This window comes from Echeneis naucrates, chromosome 13 (assembly GCF_900963305.1).
Source record: "Echeneis naucrates chromosome 13, fEcheNa1.1, whole genome shotgun sequence".
NCBI classification, from domain to species: Eukaryota; Metazoa; Chordata; class Actinopteri; order Carangiformes; family Echeneidae; genus Echeneis; species Echeneis naucrates.
Genome location: NC_042523.1, coordinates 7,552,505 through 7,573,328, shown reverse-complemented (window position 1 = coordinate 7,573,328; position 20,824 = coordinate 7,552,505). Strand labels below are relative to the sequence as shown.

Below are 20,824 nucleotides of genomic sequence, written 5' to 3'. Positions count from 1 at the left end.
TCCTAATTTAACCAAATGAAGTGCACTGTTTGAGAATCTTTGTGGCAGTGTGTTTCGTGATATTTTCAGGTGATGTCTCATAGAGATCAACTCAGGAGAATTGTAAACAAGAAACAAAGCTATTTATTGCAATAACTAATCCTCTGCAAATGGATCAAATGCTTCCCACAGCTGAAGGTCTCACCACAACGCATGCCCTGCCAATACTTCTGGACAAATCTGCTGTTCCCTGGGGACAAATGCTGCCAGTGTGCCAGGATCAATCTATCGCTGCCTCATTTCAGTCTGTGGAAAATAACTGGATGAACCCAACCTCTGCATTTATAAACCCTACTTCATGTGCTTTCACATCAGTGAGGAACAGCTGCTCTTTACCCCTGAAAGTTCTGGACCCATCTTCAATCTACATCCTAGGGGATGTTCCTGGCGTCTTGGCAGACCCTGTTGACCTTTCATCAGTTGATTTTGGCCCAGATTGCAGCCCATCTTTGCAGACTACTGTGATAGGTACAACCTTGCCCCCAGGAGAACAAAGTTATATTGATACATCGCTGCTTGACCCAGCTGACAGTGTTTCAGCATTAACATTTACAAACCAACCACTTGGCCCACTGTTTGAAAGTGCAAATTCAAGATTTGATAGTATGGCACCTGAGGATGGAAATCTGCCAGTTTCAGATGCCCCTTGTGAACCACAACTCCCCCACGGGAGTGACCTCCATAGTAGTAGTCCTTTGACAGCTGCTCCACAGGATGCAGTCAGCCCATTTTGGCTGGATTTTCTGTTGAATGCCAACAACACTTAAGCTTCCCTGATGCTAATCTCGTTAACATTCCTCCTTTACCTTACACAGGGTCCTACTAAGTATATGTTTGGAGATGTCAGTAATGATGTGCTACTACATCAAAGCATATTTGAAATTTTGAATGGCAATTTATTTTAGCTCAGTGAGAGTTAGTCAATTCTATGTGCTACTATGTACACACACCTACACTGATGAATTTTCTTCTGATAAAAGCAGTTTTTCCTGTTTTTTGAAAAGTAAAAGATGACGTTTCCAACTGTATTAGTCTGTAGTTCTTCAGAGCACTGTAAGTATTGTGGAATCAGTGCAGATTTAATTTTGAGGCACAATAAATATAGCATCACTTATTACAATTATCGTGATACAATAAAGAACAATACTTTACCAGTCCATGATGGCTAGTTTGTGTTATAAATTTTGGAAAGCACTGATGGACTGCTTTGGCTGCAGTTGAATTGTTTTCTTTCTGGAATTCTTAAACAATCACCTGAAATATAGCAATTGCAAAGTATGAAATGGTTTAACAGCTGCATTTATGTAGAAAAGTTACAATGAAAGGTGCTGTCCATTACAAGGGTTCACTTTGAAACATGACAGTTTAAACTGCAAACTAATGTGTTAGTTGTTGAATCCAAATTAAAGTCTTTAATCATATGATTTTGTTTTTGGAGTAAAATTAAACCAAAAAAAAGAAATGTATTATCATCAATCAGGAAATTGAGCTTTGAAAGAATGTAAAAGTAATATTGATAATTTGATTTTAAAAATAAATAAATAACATGTAAGATGCACAACCAGTAGGAGGTGGTATTAGACCATTAGTTTAGAGCAAGTCAAATCAGAAAGTTCCTGCCCAAACTATCCTTTTCATATGGTGCAAAACTGACAACTGACTTCTCAAATACTGAATTGTGTCTTTGAACATTTTATTTTTTTCAGCAAAATGTTAGTTTTCAAAGTGGTAGGGAAATGCACAGCCAGTGAAACGAAACCAACATTGCAATTAAAAATTCACAAGTTAAAATGTAAATATTTTTTATGAAATACTATCAACAGTGACATTTTTGAATATATCTGAATACAAGTGGTTTGAAATACACAAGACAGCACTGCATATTGTAGCTCAACACATTATACAGCTTTAGACAGCAAAAGCTCAATATATATTTATAATAATAAAAAAAAAAAGACTAGACAGGTTTGACAACTTTAGTTTAACAAAACATTAGATTCTTTTGCATATCTTTTGATATTTCCAGGCACAGTCAGCAACAATTTTTACTTCTGAAAATGTTTTTGCTTTAAATGGTTGTCAAGATGTTGACATACAGATGACTTTTTTATCATTCAAAGTACATAAATTGCACTTATCCCATCAGGGAAAAACTCAAACACACAGAGATGTTTGAAAAGATTCCAGGGTGTCCAAACATTAAATGCTAGGTTAGTGCAAATGGTAAAGTTTAACTGATATCTCCCAAGTTATGTGATAATACCTGAAAGTTATACGGTATCAATACAGTATATAGATTACTTTTTTTATTTAGATTGTGTATTATGTTTCATTACATTTAGGTCCTTCTACCTTTATTTTTTTTTTTTTTTTACATAAAATGCTTTAGAGCTGTAGCTCTAAGATATGAATATAACAGTTATCTTGTATATATTAAACATCTTTTATAAATAATTTATATTAAATATAGATTTTTCTAATAGAAGAATAAAAAAAAAAATGATTTTAAGGCATCACTGAGGGAATGGGAAAGGGCACTATTGACTATTTGTTTGATTTCTCCACTTGCTTTCCATTCTCTGGTTTTTCCTGAATTTTGTAGTCTTCCAGAATGGCTTGCGCCGTGTGTTTGCCAGTCTTCTTTACCACAGCTTTGATCCCCAGGTTGTCAATGTTGAAGGCAGTGAGACCAACGTTTATGGCAGAATTGACAGCGTGGTCTGTGGCTTGTCCTGCTGCAGCCCCATACCTTCATCAGAAGTAAGATTGGTTGAGAGGTTAAACAGAGAAAGAGGCAGGAGAGAGAGGATTTGGGAAGAATTAATTAATATGCAATGCAAGATTTGCAAAGATGCCATGCTGTATGTGAAATTCACCCATGCAAAGGTACAGTCTTATATTAGAAAATGTAAATGGGTAGAATCTTTTTCCCCACTCTGCTTTAGATATCTAAGGGTGGGCAATTTAGAAATAAAGGAAAATACAATTCCTTTTCATAAAAAACAAAACAAATAAATAAACTTTGGGTAAACAGACATAGCAGTGTATGTCTATGGCTACTTGAATTAAATTATTATTTTCTAAACATATAACATGATATCGCTCAAACCTATCATTTTAAATCAATTATCAACTAAACTGCATATTATTCATCATTGGGAGCCAAGGACACACATGTTGCTAATTGTGATTTTTCCATGAGGAAAGCTTCAGTGAAAGCAGCACCATCATGCAAATTGCCAGACAAGGACAGATAGTGAATTACTTTTTGAAAAACAATAGAAAAGACTCATGTTATGTGCTTGTGATTAGTGGTATCAAGAGTTAAACAGCAGTGAACAGTTAAGAAGAATTACACTCCTCATTAGGTGGGTCAAAGATGTTTTGTAGACCCCTAAATCTGCAAAGCAAATCGAAGATGAAAATGAGTGAGTTCATGTTTGGTTTTACTCGCATGATCTAAGAGTCACTTGCATCATACACATCAACAGCCTGTCTAGCAAGCAGTGTTGACAGGGGTTAGGCAAGTAATTAAAAAAAAAAAAAAAAAAAAAAGTAAGACTTACTTGTGTTTTACAGTGGTTACGGTCTCTGAGGCTACACTCGTAGTAATGTTCTTTGCTGCTACTTCCAAACCTGTCCACATGGTTGCAAATCCTGGGAACACCAAATAAAGAGTATGTCAGCAGGTTTTGGTATATTTGTCATTAGCAGCTTCCTCTTGGAGACTACAAAGTGCATATAAACTCTACCCTGCACTCCACTGGCAGCCACCACCATTGCTCCATCTATGTTGGAGCGTCCATCCTTGTCTTTCTTCATAGACTCTGGTATTAGTTTGCCTCCATGTTTTTTCACATGTGGTGCCAACTCGCGCCCCACACAGCCGGCGACGGCACACACTCCGTCCACTGTAGGAACACAGCATTACTAAATTAGAGGTCCACTGCCAAATAACCAAAAAAGATCAGCACAACATGCCGACCAAAGATGACTTTGTCACCTAGAAACTGGCTGACTTTGACAGCTCCCCCTGTAGCTTGTTTGGCAACATGCAGGCCTTTGGTGACTGTGGGGTTGACTTGGGTGGGTTTGTCCTCTGGAGTGATGTGCTCTCTGAGTTTAGACGCCCCTTTGTGAATGGCTTTGCCTGTGAACTCAGCTCCTTTTACCAGACCCCAGCTTAACCAAGAAGCACCTGAAAAGACAACAGGATCCCACAGGGTGCATATGCATGAGCAATGTCTTTCTAAAAGAATAACTGACTGAGTCATAAGGGTATTTGATTATGAGGATGTGAGGTGACCTCACCTGTCAGGATCCCACTTGCCACCTTTTCACTCCATTCAGGCAGAGCCTTGTCCTCCTCGGTCGGCTCGGTTAAAGCCTCTTCAGGTGTAGTGATGGACACTTTCTGACTGAGATTAATGGAGTCTGCAGCTTCATCTGTATCCTGATCAAACAGACACATTGGTTAGCTACTGTAAGATGAAGACACAATGACAATAAGAGTTAAAAATAACCACAAAAACTACTTGTCAGTCAAAATCTTTGAACAACTTGGCTTCTACTTTGTGCAAGCTGCTTGCATCTCCTTTCGGCAGCTCGTCTCCAAGCAATACACCCCTTGATTCGCACAGCTGCTCTTACTGCGCATTTCTCATTACAATGCACTGTTTGTTTTCAACAAAGACACTGTCGTTTAAAAAGGGTATTCATCAACATACAGCCTCCATTGTACTAAAAACCTCAAGTTTTCTATTCAATCTTAAAATGAGAACAACACAAAAGTGCCTACTTGCTGATAAGGAATCACATCCATCAGAGCAGATAAATAGCTTAACTGCACATTGCTTCAGAAATGACCTTGTTTGGCATCGATCTGAGCCAGCAGCTCCATCTCTATCATGGCTGAACTGGCACTTGTCTTTCAGCTGAAGCTGTGAGGTTGTTCTAGCTGCTGCAGATAAGAGCATTATAACTGATTAATTCTTTTCACCTGCCTGTCTGAAATCCCCACAGTGCTGAGGCAGGGCTAACTTGAGGAAGTGGGCCAGCTTAGAAGAAAGTAGGAGTGAGTGTCATGCCAGGGCAAAACAATGAAAATAGTTTGGGACCCACTGATAACTAAGCAGCAGCTACAATCTCTTTCATGAAAAGGATTTAGTATGTGCAGCGTTTCCTATGACTGTAGAATTTGGCTTAAAACAAGGTGGATGGTAGTTGGAGATTTCGAAACAGCAGTATAATAAAAAAAATAAGAACTCTAACATTTTGCACTTTTAACTACCTTCCAAGACAGAACTTAAAAATGCAAAATATTTTCAAATGTTCATAAATTGGATCTGCTGGTTAGTTAGCTGTTGCAGTTCCAGCTCATGATCTATACATTTGAATTACTGGTAATATGAAATGGAACAAGACCAGTGAAGTGCAATATAAACAAAATGAGGATGAAGAAGACCTTCACATATGCCAATACCCAAAAGCTGCAGAGCACTCAAACTCCACTGTCTCATTTCCCCAAAATAGCTCTCTGTTACTCCCACAGGGACAAGAATATTTGATAAAAAGTAGCGTTGTGTAACAATTCTTTGGTGAGTATTTATTTTATTATAAGTATTTATGAACAGCAACAATGTTTCTAAACTTTTACTAAGTGAAAAAAGAGATCAGACATCTCCATAGATGTTGCAAATGACTGCATAGCAGCACTGACCTGAACCCTTAGATCTGTCATCTGGGACAGTAGGTCCTGAAACTGTGCTCTGTCTGCAGAAGGCAGCTCAGAGGACAACACTACCCCCACATAATAGCCAGGGGCTGGCGCCATCATGTCCGGAAACATAAACACACCAGTGTTACACAGCAGGACCGGGGAGTCCATAGCCATGAGAGGGTACAGCCAGTCACACACCTGCCAGAAAGCAAAAATACTATAAACAATACTGGAAAATGAGTTAATAGATCAGTGTATGATGTCATGGTGATTTGCATCAGCCCAAAAACATTTCCCCCAAGATGCAGTCAAGTGCAATAATGAACGCATTTGCATAGTTGTCAAATGTAACAGTGGAAAAGAGGTTTGCACAGACAATTTTACAGTATTCAAATGTAGCTTCAAAATGCCAGGAGTGACATGTCTAATCGAGATTCTGATTTGTGCAACACAGTGAAGTGTCTGATAAAAGACATCCCAGAGGAGATTGGCTTCCTCTGACTGCTGCACGTCTTACAGGATTAAAGGGCATAACAGTGTTAAGCAGGATTTTGATAATTACTTGCACTCGTGTGAATCACTCATGTCACCCGTGGCAATAGCACCTGGGACATTCCTCAACAAAGAGTCAAATTTCAGTCTTATGACCCACTAATGTCAATGCATTGGCTACATATACAGCCAGCAGCAATGTAAAAAAGCTCTAATCAGAAGAATTTGGATAATTTAGATAAGGCATTGATTCAATAACCTAAGATTACTGATTGGAAATAGGATTGTGTAACTTTTAATCTTATCACTGGCTGGGGACAAAGTAACAGCTGATGTTAATGCAGACCAACATGTTTCTGTGCCTGTTGTTGACTAAATTAGATTGGGTTAGTAGAGAACAGGTTGGTTATGTTTGGCCAATGCAAACATCTATGTGGCGAAGGACATAATTCTATTCACTGAAAATACTATCACAGCTGCCAGCCTGTCCATGATCAGAGGTTTCCTGAAAAAAATGTATTATTACAAACCTCAATTATGTGGGTCATTGCTGCTGATGTGTTAGCTATTTCCTATATTTTAGTGCTCATTGTCATATGATGAGAGTTGTAAGATTATCCCGGTTTATATGAAGTGTTTTGCATGTATAGAAGGAGATAAATTTAGCCTCAACCAGTATATGACTACAACAAACATCAATATTATGTAAAAGTTTTAGGTTATTTTCCAGTCAATAGATAAATTAAAATTCAATAGGCCATGGCCAAGGTACCACCTTCATCCAGTTTTGAGCCAATAAAAGTAGTGATTTGGGATTTCCCAAGCAGATGACATTACATGTATTAACCCAGGGGGAATAGGGTAATGAGTTAACAACACTCACATGATCACACCCACAGGGTCAGGGATATAGAACATTAACAGGGCAATCTTTCCATGCCGATGACTCATAGGCAAACGGGCCTTGATGAGCCGAGTAAACATCTTACAAAATCAGGTGAAAGGGCTAAATAAAATACAAAAGTGAACTGGTGACACTGCAGTGATGACATTTCACTTCACTCATTGCATCACATGGGCAATAGAGTGGCTTATGTAGTTCTTTATAGTAGAGAGTGTTTTAGTGTGCTCAAACACTGACATTTATTTTGACTTACCTGCAAAAACGCAGGTGGTCGGTTTGGCATTCTTTCAGAATGATCACTGGTAAACTTCACCAGCCGCAGGTAACCTGGGTAAGAAGGAGCGCTCACTTGACCTTCAGGCGTGACAAAGAATATCTGCACACCATGGGGGATATAGAGCAGCTCCTCTGCCTCTTCTCCCATACTCTGGGGCGATGGTGTCGAGTTAGACGTACGACTGTAGTACTCATCTCCAACCAGTGACATCTCCCCTGCATCCGTTCCATATGAAATAGACAAGTGGCCATCGGCTGCCTGAGGGGAATAAGCTGGAGGCTGCTCGGCGTGAACCACAAGTTGTCCTGTGAGTGAAAGCGGAAGGCCCACACTGCTGCATGCAGGCATGCCTTCTACTGCGCCTGCTGCATGCCCATTAGTAGAGAGATTATTTGGTTGAGCTGGCCTCTCTGGCTTCTCTTTGGCAGGGAGTTTTGGGTAGAGACATTCTGCAGACATATCTCTTGCACTGGGACCAGACATGCCTGTACTGCTTGCCGTTGCCAGAGAGCCATAGTCAGAGCTGGTCTCTAGTATGGCCAGGCGAGTGGTGATGTTGTTCAGCGTCTCCTGCATCTTCTGCTGCATCTGTCTGGCTGATTCCCAGGCGCTGCCCACACATTCTTCTCCCTGCGAAGGCACACTGATGGCCCTGAGTAGGTGCTGTCGCCCCCGCTTGTAGAGCTCCAGGGCCTTTGCCTTGTCTCCAGCTTCGTCTGCCGTCAGTCCTTTGTTGATGCACTCAAAGGCTCTCTCATAGCCGTCTTTGATCACTTGAAGTCTGGCATTGTTGAATGCATCTTGTTTAGCTTTTTCCATCCCCTCTGAAACAAGACACAAAAAAAAATTATTTAGAATTTTTTCCATTCAGTCAATCAGCTTCCTCCCCCCCAAAAGAAGGAACCATCTAAACACATGTCCCAAATAAACAGCATAAAGGGGCAGACAGTCTCCTTACACTGAATCTGACACATGATAAACTGTTACACAACTGTGAGAGCGTACAAACTTCTACTTAGTCAACATGTGCTGCAGAGTTCAGGACTATTTACTTACAATCAGTAGTCATATAATTCCCTCAAAAACTGTGGGGTAAGTAAGTAAACTGCCTCAATGAGTCTAGGACTCTTGAGTTTACAACGTCAATCGGTCACCCGGTGAAAAGAGGAGGCTAAAGTAGGCTAAAGCAGGCTCAAACAGGCTAAAGTTGATGGCTAAGTTGCCACCACTGACTAATAACAGCTAACATAACAGCCCTGTTCACAAAAGTTCAGCTGTCGTCTGTTCCTCCACGTTTTCACTGTACGAACAATAACACAAATGAAATCGACGACTCAGAAAAACATACAATGATCTGTATTAGCGTTAGCTAGCCTGAAACTTAGACGAGCAGCTTAACTAGCCAGCTAGCTAACTTGTAGCTAACAGGCTAATTAACGTCTCCGTCAAAAACGGATCGTTTTGCCGCTTTACCTCCCAATCAGCAGCTGCGTTCCTGGGTAAAGATGTGTCCTGTTGGCAAATCAGTCCGTTGTGCAGAGGACCACAGTCTTGACCTTACAGATCAGACGGACTGTGACACAATGTTTCGATGCTGCGCTTCAAAATACCAAAATAACACACATCTCTACCACGCTCCTTTTTTAATTTGAAGGGCACAACCGGATGTCCTTGCATGTAATCAGAAATCAAGACGCACTTGACACGTGTTGCAGTTTGCATCTGTGAGCACTGGGGGGCATGAAACACCTACACACGCAATTATAACCACATAATAGTTGTGTATATATTTGTTGCCATCTAGTGACACACATTACACTCACACACACATTACAGCTTCCTGTGTGCAGTTTCAACACATCGACTAATCAGAGGCAAATGAAAATGACCCTGGTGGCTGCTGCCTTTACTGTGCTGAGTGTAGGTGCTGACCTTGAGGCCAGAATGGGTAATAGGCTAGATCCAATGGGATCGATCATATCGTCCATGGATAATGCTGACACTTCCGACAAATACAACAAGTTACATCCCACTTCAGCAACAGCAATGACAACTACCATGATAATAATAATAATGTAAGCTGTCCAAGAGGCAAAAATAATACTGGTTCTCAGGTTAAAAAGCCAAAACAAGCCAGATTAATTGGTGGAGGAGGTGAGTACTTAGATGCAACATGGGTTCTTTCAACCCAGAGCAGGATATGCCAGCTGGGACTTTGACTAATAAGATAAGCTCTGAAATAACAGCTCAGATGGCAGGAAAATGGCCACTCTACTCATGAATTTGATATGGCTGCTTGGAGTTGTCTCCACTGTGTAAGCAATTGTTGCCAAATAATTAACAAATTGTGCTTATTTTCATTTATGTGTTTGAAAACAAATTCCTGGGGGTGCTTATTGAGGCAAGCAAAATCACCCCTACGGTTATTTCTTCCTCTTTCAAAATTGTTCTCACAAATGTAGTGTCGCCCCTGTGAACGTGATTGTCAGAATTATGCCATGACAAATCAGACGGAGGATGACTGCACAAATCGCAAAAGAGAGGCTCACTTTGCTAACAGACTCATACATAAATTCATACTGGATTCAATAATTCTGGAAAACAGCATAGAATTTAATGACGTAGCTTCTGAAATTACAGAATGAAGCAGAGAAGTCCTTTAACTTGTATTTAACCACTTGTGCATGTGTAAAAAGTGACAAACATAAAACGATGTCACATAATTTCCCTTTCATTTTCTGTGAGGCTATAAACATAATGGTTCGTAAAAATAAAGTGAACAGAAAAGGCCTTCCTAAAATACCCATTTGGAAAAAAAAATCAGCTCACTAACAACATTTTTCTTTGAAATGGATCAGTACTGGTAGCACAAACTGTAGACAAAAAATTGGTTACATGATAAAGGAGTCCTGATGAATGAACACTTTTATCTGCAGATGGCACCAAACCCTTTATAAAATGTAAAGACCTGGCACAGAAGTGGAGAAAAGTGGTGTGGTGTTTCTAATTGCTCTGTGTTCAAGTTTATCAAAACTGTTTATAAACCGCATAATGCAAGCATTTTGTTGCAAGCTTGGAAATGATCTGGTCTGCAGTTGGCAATGAATGCACCATTAATGACAACTGGATTGCTTATTTTAAGGATATGGACGTTAAACAACAGAGAAAAGGGGCATTAAAATCAGCAGAGCAAATCAAAGGATAATTGAACAAGAAGACATTTTTTCACATTCTTTCTTGCCTGTATTTTATTTTCTGACTGCCACCAGTTACTGCATGAATCCAGATGGCTGCTGTGGAAGAAAGAAACACGTGAGAAGTCTCAGTCTCACCCCCAGTTTGGCAGATTCCCAGTACGCTCCTGTTTAGTTACGTACCACACATCAAGGACCAGAGTGGACATGCTCTTTACATAAATGTTGGTTATACACTGGGTGTTCAGCTCAAATGAACCTTTTGGTTTTTGGGCAAATACAATGCAATTTGTCTTATAAAGACTAAAGATTTTCTTTAAGAAATTTGAATGGATAGTAATCCGTTGTTAAGCCAGAGCAAAACAATTCAAATAAAATATTTTTTTCCTCGTGTGAAACTCCACTCGTGTGAAAATATGTGGGAGCAGCTATTTCTGTTCTCATGGCACATGATAAAACTATGGGAGAGATGCCGTGACCATCTGTTGGTGTCCTTCATTAGTCGTTCCCACATGCAGAAACTTAATTGAAATTAAGTTTAACCTGAAACAGCCTGTCAGCATTCTTTGTGCAGGATGAAGAACGAGCAGATGATGGTCGCTGAGTACTGACAAATTAGACCACACTCAAATGGCATGCAAGTTCTTAATGGAAGAAGATGGGAGGAAAGTAATTTCAATTCAGTTGCATTTTCATGGAATTTCAACTCTGAGAGTTGATATTTATAGCTACATGACTATAAATGTTGATAATGTAATTATGGAAGAATCCATTAGATGAAAACAGACAGCCTTTGGTTTATTTGTTTGGCCTCATCTGTTACTCTCCTAAGCATTTTTTCCTTTTCTTTGTTCTTATCTTAAGCAATTCTATTATGATACTAATTTTTTCCCATTCAGACAAGCAACTTTCTCTTTTCTCCTGACCTCATGTTATCCCAGACTGCTGGTTTTCAATTAAATCACTGTGCAAATAAAAGCGCACAATTACATACAATTATTGGCCAGTTATATGTTTTATATTTGTTGATATTTCTCTTCTTTGTGCCAGACCTTATTAGTTCAGCTATGAAAACAATTGTACAATACATATGTGTTGCTGTTTCTACGCGTCGCTTTCTTTCAGACATTAAATTTTTTATTTGTTCTATAACATAGTGTGTGTAATATGAATGTGATGGTGAAAGGTTTTATGGTAATGATTGACATTGATGTCATCTAATAATACATCTTTAAGTTTGGTATGCCTTTGAAATTAGGACAGGCTAGAGGTCAGAAGAAAAGGATTGATCGCCATGGGCCTGAAGACCTGTTAATAGTTTTCACAGTCCTTCACTTCACAGCTGCTGCCTGTTTACCAAAGGGCTCCTCTTAGATTTATTGCCAAAGCGCCACACTGGTGACATACTTATTATATCTGTTGCAAATAGACCGTAATGATTGTAACCTTTTGGTTCAAGCATGCAGGGATAGCATCTTGTCTGTCACTGCATCAAGACTACAAATTATGCAGCTCTAATGCCAGTTTTCATGGCCCAGTTGTGTGTAATTTGGACCATAAATAACCTTTTCTGACAACCAGTGTTACAGAGAATAACACTATATCAAATCAAATCATGCTCTCCTGGAGTAAATTGCAGCATGTGAAGACAGCTTACATGTAGAAGAATAACAAGGCTAAGTTATTTATTACTCACCGGGTTGGTGTCTAAATGAACAACCCACAGAAACTATGTCACTATAATAACATATAATGGTAATTCATTTAATATGGCAATTAATTACATCAATGTAACTGCTATGGAAGAATGTCTGTGGTCACAAAATACAAATATTATATCAACAAATTCATAAAAGTCTAAATACTTTTAAATATAAGTGTGTAATTCATTGAATTAGATTTTCTTCAGATGAACAAATGTATGAAATAGAATGAACCATACCATAACTGGCAGCGTAGCCATGACAGAGGAAGCAAAGCAGACAAAACAGGATTTTGGTAACGCTTCTGTCTAAACTCATGCAGTCTGTATTTTTCTTTCTCCTCCACTAGCTGTAAAAAACAAAGCTGACAAAACTGTGCAGCTGTGTCCTGTGTTGTTATTTTTGACACACAAATGAATACTGCAAAAGTACATGGAATAAAACCCTTATGAATTAATATAGTCCCTAACAGACATCAGAACCTTCAGTCCCAGTTTCCCCTCAACCCTCCACTGAGTCATTACATGGTAAGTTATGAAGTGCACAGAGCACATACTGGCTACAGTATGTCTGTTGTTGCACACGCAAAAATGTGATTTGGGTTCACAAAAACCGTTCAAAGTTATTTTGATGAAAAGAAACTTCCAGTTGCTTTTTAATAAATTTTCTTTTGCTGATATAACTAGCAACTGCAATATAACTGGAAAAACCATGACAGGAGGCAATTATTGGACTAAAGACAATTTTTTTTGTCATGAAAGCAATATAAAATTCTTCAAAGTAAAGCGTTTCATGTAATATAGTCTTTGGGATTCTGTTTTTATGTATTGCTCCAGGTTATGTTTTAACTTTACCTGCATTTTCAAAAAGAATGAGTCCATAAATCTCAGCCATCTACAGCAGTGAGGGAATGACTGATGCGCGTTCACAGCAGTCACTCTCCTTGTTGGTTTATGAAATACACAAACTGAAATGGTCTGAAAACACTCATTAGATATGTTTGTTTAAAACTATCTATTCGATTATTCCTTTTTTAAAACGTTCTATGTGATTTTGTTTTATATACTCATAAATTATAGGATGTGGCTCTTGAAGAAACATATATATTTTTTTTTTCTTCTAATGCTGGATAAAGAAAACAGAACTGGATCGTAGTGCCTTGTAAACCTGTCTCTGCCCTATAATTTATGGGGAAAGATATCCTGTTCTTTTGTGGCTCCAAGATGCTGCAGAGTCTTGCGCTATCATTCACGAGGTGAAACAAGGATGTAATATTTGGAAAAACACTCAGTCCCCATTTTAACTGCTGTGTTTGTTTAAATGTGTGTTAAATATTGAATCAAAGACCAGCTAATGCAAAGCAGACTTATGGTAGGAGTCAGGTGGGCAGGTAAAGTTAGACTTTAAAGTACGGTCTCACAGTAAAAAAAAAAAAAAAAAAAGAGCGAAGGAAAAAGTTTCTTCAATAAATCACTCAGCTGTTAACAAATTATTAACTTTACCAGAGGCTATTGTAAATCCTACCAGAGATTTGACAGAGCAGTGACTGAGATCACTGACGTCATTTGCACTAAACTAAGGTATGCTTCCAATAAACTTGAGCTTTGGGAGGTTGTTAGGCCTGGGTATAATTTTAGGTTAAGTCGTTGCCTCCTGTTACCTTCTGTTGCCTCCCGTTGCCTCCAGTTGCCTCTTGTTCCAGTGTCCTTACAGTTGTAATTACAGTGAATACAGAAGAAGGGAGTTTCAACCCTAACCCTAACCCTAACCCTAACCCTTTTGCTCAATAACAGAATCATATTCAATTTCAGGTTTAATTTCACCTAGTTTAGTCTTTCTGAGGTATGATTGCAGATGCAATATATTCAGATATTAGGGAAAACTTACATTTTCAGAACTGGACCTGTACATCTGAAAATATGCCTGAAGTCATAACAAGTAATTAGCATAAATATTGAATCAGGAGCAAAAATATTGTGCTCCTGTTTGAAGTCCTGTCTTTGCCATAACTGATCTTGGATCAGGGCTATCCGCATGTTATAGTTCCGGCTGACGAATATCAAACTGATAAGCCATATTCATGAAAAAGGCAGGAATGGATGATTGAAAAACATATGCAAACTCCATCGCTGAAGTTCCACAAGACAGTAAAATGTCACTGGCAGGAGAGTGCAGTGTGAGTAAAGCCACATCAACATCAGGATGGCCAATGACTGATCAAGGAGACAGAAAAACAAGTAACAAAGCAAGTGTTGGGCTGGAATTGTGTTAATTCTGTTTTCTGTTAATAATAGAGATATGGATGATATCTCAAATATTGAATATTAGATCATATTGATGAAGCTTAGAAACAAATTACTTGCATTACAGAAACAATGTCAGCGCTTCCAAAGCTCCTGGCAAAATACAATGAAAAGTGGAGATGCCAGCACAGATAGGTAAATTCATCAGCTGCATTTAGGTGTGGTTCCTCCATGTTGTTATATTATCTTGAAGCAACGAGTGAAGCAGTCATATCTCATTTTAGAGTTTGGAAAAAGAAGGTAATAAATTCTGAGTAATGATGTGTTACAACCTGGCAGCATGGAGTGTTAAGGTTTTGTAATTCACTTTAAACCTCACGGAAGGTTTTTGACAAAGTTCAATTAAAGGTTCCCTTACCGGTGAAAATTTTACTTTCCATATAATTACTTCATGTGAACTTTAAACTCATTTGCGCAGGATGATCCATGTACGGGGTTTAACACCAGAGGGTTGTTTCCAAATTGGTCTGCCAGAGGGGGAAAGCTTTCTTTGTGCTCACTTTTGGTTTAGTTTGAGGCATGTGCATACAAGCCAGGATTTTAATGACATCACACCATCCCGGCAGTCTTATGTGGTGCACGCAATTACATACTAAGTGTGATATCCAAAGAGACACTAAATAGATCTGTTCATTAAAAAAAGGAGAAATCTTGGACCGTAACTATTGTGTGCATCATTTTATGTTTCTTTCTAGAGTCTTAAATTCCAAATAAACTTTGGCTTTCTATCATGGTTGAAATATGAATATGTAATAGCTCAGGAAAGATGTGACCTTAGTAAAACCTTTTTTTCACTCTAAATGAAATTCAAACTGCACAAGAAAACGTGGACCTTCTATTTACACTTTTTTTTCCAGAGAAGGTTTTTTTTTTTTTAGGAAAATTTCCTGATTTATGAAATATAATTGACTTTTCCTAATAACTTCCTAATATGTTATATTGTCCAAGTGTTTTTGGGCAACTAAGAAAGTTGTCAACCTGCTGAGACAACTGGCTAGACAGAGAGGAAACTCTAGTATCTGGAAATCTGCACTGTGAATGTACAGGGAATCCCATCTATGTGACTCATAGCTCCAAGAAACTGCTGGAGAAGGGGAATGGGGATAGTGTTGGCTATAAAATAGGGAAATATTGCTTTCCTGTTTTTGTGACTTGAAGCACAAATAAAAATTGTGTATGTTGCCTATATTGAATGGTTACACTGTGAATCTGTGCACTAACGGCACATAATGTGTACAGAATTCAACATGGCTCCTTGAGGTAACATAATTCAGTTTCCTTCAGTCATCTTGTTCTGATGCATTAATATTGTACAAAAACTGAATACTTGGGTTCCACTGCAAATAAGTCACCACAAAATATTTATTTTATTACTTGTTTGGATTACATAAGAAAGAATTTATAGTAAGTGTTAAGTCAATGTTAAAGCTTCAAGAAAGTTCAAGAAAAAAAAGAGTAATAATAAGAATCAAAACAGATGTGCAAGATATGCCAAATCAAACTCCAAGCTTGCATCTTCTAATGGAGCATGTTTAATTTATTTCTTTATTTTTGTTGTTGTCCAACTTGAGATAGTCCCATTGTCGTCACTCATTTTTCAGCTCCACAGAACACATTATGCAGATGTGATTTTGAAAAACCTCCTAATTAAATCTGGTGCCGTAAAATGAAAATGTCTTGTGACACCAGGGTCCATTGTATGTGTAGAGGGGATAGCACCCAAGAGGAAAGCACATCATACTAGGCTTTCTTCTGTTCTTCTTAAACCGGTGACCACATTGTTCTTGGAGACATTGAATGTGTAATGAATAACATTTCCCAGTTGTTGTTCCCACCTCCCAACATTTCTTTGGAAAACCAAAACAAATGCGTAAATATGCCATTGGTGCTTACAAGGGCAGCACAGCAGCATAGTGGTTAATGCTGTTGGTCTGCAACAAGAAGGTTACACGTCCGTTTCCTGGGCCGGGGCAGTTTGTACGTTTTGGGTGGGTTTCCTCCCACCGTCCAAAGACATCATCGGTTAACTGGTGACTCTAAATTGTCTGTAGGTGTGAGTGGTTGTTGGTCTCTGTCTGTCTCTGTGTGTTGCACTGGCAACCTGTCCAGAGTGTTTCCCACCTCGCCCAGTGTGAGCTGGGATTGGCTCCAGCACCCCCCGCGACCCAGAAAAGGATAAAGTGGTAGAAGATGAATGAATGAATGAATGATGCTTACAGCATCAAGGCCACCAGACTAATGTTCAGCCTCATAGAAATGACCATGTGAGGTATTCTCTTTGTTATTGCAGAGTTCTGAAAAGGTGAAAATCCTCATAGGCACACGCAAGCTGTCCTACATGCCGGGGCTTATGATAAGTAAAGCCTTCCCAATATTTTGCTTGGCGATGGTGATGAAAGGTGTTGAACCTCGAGGCAATGAATTGCTTTGAACTCTGTATCTTTACACATCCTCTCTCACCAGGCAGGGGTCCTTTTCTTTTGCAACCTTAATTCAAAACAAGTCACCAGGTCAACTGTACAGCTGCAAAGTATATAAGACATTCACTGAAGCTGTAATTCTTGTATTTATTTCAACTAGAATTGAATAAGTTCTTACTGTCAGAGAGCTTTATGTGTTTTCCATCAAAACTGAAAAAATCTTTTCAATCCACCTGCCCGTTTTGGACGAATTGTCTGGGAAAATATTGCATCCTGTTGATTCCTCTTGTGCTTTGAGTCAGCCATGGAATTTTGAAAAAAATAAAAATAAAACCCAAAACAAAACACAAGATCACAGCTGCTGGTGGTCAAATTGCCTATTGGTATAAACCTTATTGCTTTCAGTGTCAAAATGCGAAAGTCAGGGAGACACGATGTGACATCAGATATTTAAAGCAGAGAAGCTTTGAAATGGAAAGTACATGTTGGTAAAAAAAAGATGACAGGGAAAAAAGGAATCATCAGCGGATGAAAAGCTCAGTTTCAGGAAATATGCACCACTGCTCCCATTTTTTCATCAAGCTGCAAAAGGAACTGTCCGTAAGCACACAATTCAGCTTACATTTCCATGGCAACAACTCAGAAGACAGATGCTTTCAAATGTTGTTGTTATGTAATGTAAATGTAGGTTGTTATGCAATGTTGTATAAATCAGTGTTACATCAATACAGGTTTATCATTACAACACCCAAGAATTACAACAGAATTTTGTAACATGGCTTTTCCAGATCAAATCGAATCCAGCTTATTTATATTGTACCAAAGCAGAGTTATTTCAAAGTGCTTTCAAAGTAAATTCTCCATTCGTTCTGCAGGTGCGAAATGAAAACATAAACATTAAGTCTTAAAACCAACACAAAAGATATGCCACATCCCATTAAGTATGAATAAAATCTATCAGATAGAATCTGCCAAAAGTGAACATGAAAAAACATCAGCATAATATCCAGCTAATGTCATCCAAACAAACACAGTTTCCAGAAATTATTTGATGGTATCAACCTCGACAATGATGCATTCTTAAGTGGGCACACTGCCTCTTCATTGAAAAAAAAAAGAGCAAAATCTTTAAATCAGCGAATCCCAGGTGACATTTTTATACAACTAAGCCACAATTTTCCATCAGTGCTATAAAAGGAATCTAAAAATAGTTTATTCCTGATACACTGTCCGCTGAAATATGGCTCGCAAGGGGACAAAAGTTCAGTGATGAAAGGTCTCCATTTGATACAAGTCTGTGACCTGATCCTCAGTGAACACATGTCAAATAGTGAGCTAAGCAATAGTCACATCTTCTGTGAGTATTTTATGTTTCGGCATTGTGTTGCATTTGCTTCAGAGCTGAATATGGCAGGTGCTTGTCTTTGCATAGCCCAATGGAGATTAGTGGTCGTTAAGAAATCCTGTTTATTTGTCAGACTCAAGTTATTATTTAACCCACATGTGCTTTTATAGCTTTTTACGTAATTATCAACATCAAAGCCATTCATATCAGTATTTTGGTCCTGCATGGCTTAATATAAAACATATTTAGTGTCTATTCATTCATGGGAGAAAAATACTTTATCCATCTGGTGTTTAAATACGCATCTATTTGATGTAGGCTAGAAGCATGTGGGTTAGAAGCGTGCTAAGTTTTGGAAGTCTGTTTTTTGTAAAAAATAAAGCTCATAATTTCTGCATGAGAACATATAACTGGTTTCAAAGCTAGGCCACATGTTCTTCTTTTTTTATGCAAAATAAAGTTTTATTTATATATATATATATTTTATTTTATTTTTTTTTTTAGAAAGAAAGCCATGTTTGAAAATGGCTCCAAATGGTCTCTTAAACTGACATGACACCTTAACTTACTTACATCTATATTTATATATCTATATATCTATATGTTTCTGTAACCTTACCGCTACATTACACCCACTTTAATCCTATGTGGCTATTCTCTTTTATAATAAATCCAATCAGGGGATGACACCATATTTTCTACTAAGGCCTCATTTGACCATCAGGCCTACTGCTATAAGCTGAAACTTGTCTAGGAAGTAGTTTTATTACGATTGACAACTGCAGGTTTCTGTTTGCTTGGTTTTTAATGATACCTTTCATATTTTAATTTAATAGAGATTTGATGTGACACATAGGGGATGAGGGGATCTTTATGCAATACAGACTTCTAAAAATACTGAGATTTTTAGCCACGTAGCACAGGAGTGAATAAAGCTTCTGGCAAAAGATGTTCAGTAAATTCTTTGATTTGAAGACAGAGAAAATTATTTATGACATCCCACTCTTGTCGCTCAGACCATTATTACTGGCAGTCTTTCAGAGCATGAATGATTATGTAACTACTTAATCAGTGATGGAAGGCTGATGTGCTTTATCCTCATTAGATGCGTACGATTGTCCAATGCCTTTGTGCAGAACATGGTGTCAAACTCTCAGCTGTGTAAGAAGCATGTCACTCTGCTGGTCACTGACACAACACTGAGAGACAATTGTTGGTGTACATATAAAGTAAGACAAGAAGAACCCTAATCCAAATGGGATCCAATACAATCTTATTTCGCTATTATTAGATATCAAGTGAGAGGCCAATAAATCAATGCGGATTTGAGAATGGAAATGCAGACCAGGCCTACGGGCTGGAAAGTGAAATTTTGGAAGGTAAAACTCTTATAGCCTTAGGCCTGTCTCACAAAAGAAGTTTAACTATATCAGGTTAACAGAAAGCCTCCATAAAACCCCAACCCAGTGATGCTTTGACCTACAAAGATGGTTATTTGTGGTTGCTAATGTAGAATTTTCCAACCTAGTCATATGTTAATTCACATAATTAAGGTACTGTTAAAACAACCACAGGAAAGAATATGGATTGAAAATAAGTGTTATTCTCTCTCCAAGAGCCATACTTAATAAATTACAAACTGAATTGCCGGATATGATAAAATACTGTCAAGCAATGCTTTAAATCATGCAGATATAGCAATTTAATGTGGTAGAATCGTAAAAAGTGAAGTTTAGCATGGATGTAGTTTCTACATCCATAAATTTATTATAATCATTCCACACAACAGCAAATACAACAGGCTTTCAAAATTCAACACAGAGTTTTATTCTTTTTTTATTGTGAATTAATAAGATATTGATCTGGCATGTTATAATATGTCAGCATTTTTCTCATCAAAGCAGTAAATTTATTTGAATGCTGCTACTACTTCTACTTAAATGTGACTTCTTATTGCAGGATTCAATGAAATGGGATATTCCAAAATTGCGGTTTTGATACTTTCACCAAAGTTAAGCATTGGAAAAGTCTTCCGTCATATCCGCCTTTACCGTGGCAGATTCTATACATGATGGCAACGGACTGGAAAATCATCCAACGTCGAGTACAAGCCCCCATGCCAGGAATATGTCAACTCCTTGGAGCTGATGTTATATCCAGATGATGTGTTGTTTTCACACAGCTGCATTCAAGGCATTCACCAACACATTTCATGGAGCCAGTGAGTTTTTCTGGTATGCCTGTGTGATTGATATGGGCAAATTAAAAACAGACGCTAACCTTCACTGAACTCCAACATTTGTAGGTTAGATGAGGTAGACTTGGATCATCATAGCCTGTGATTCTGAAGTCGAGAAAAGATCGGTGACACCTGAGCAGCTCCGCTGATGTAACATTTTCTTTCCTTTAAACCTCACTTTTAAAAAGA

The 20,824-nt window shown here is 38.3% G+C and overlaps 1 protein-coding gene across 2 annotated transcripts; it reads right to left on the bottom strand.

The window, feature by feature from the left end:
* Positions 1–2,366: 2,366 nt before the first annotated feature.
* spartb (spartin b) lies at positions 2,367–9,050 on the bottom strand. 2 transcript variants are annotated; one of them, XM_029517549.1, is made up of 8 exons: positions 8,905–9,050; positions 7,408–8,255; positions 5,759–5,956; positions 4,351–4,492; positions 4,043–4,237; positions 3,792–3,950; positions 3,606–3,696; positions 2,367–2,788 (listed from the first exon to the last, which is right to left on the bottom strand). In XM_029517549.1, the coding sequence occupies exons 2-8, from the start codon at positions 8,248–8,250 to the stop codon at positions 2,584–2,586; spliced, it is 1,833 nt and encodes a 610-aa protein (XP_029373409.1). In that variant the 5' UTR covers positions 8,251–8,255; positions 8,905–9,050; the 3' UTR covers positions 2,367–2,583. The 2 variants fall into 2 exon arrangements, with proteins under 2 accessions (XP_029373409.1, XP_029373410.1); XM_029517550.1 differs by having other exon boundaries at positions 2,646–3,439.
* Between the last annotated feature and the right edge of the window lie 11,774 nt (positions 9,051–20,824).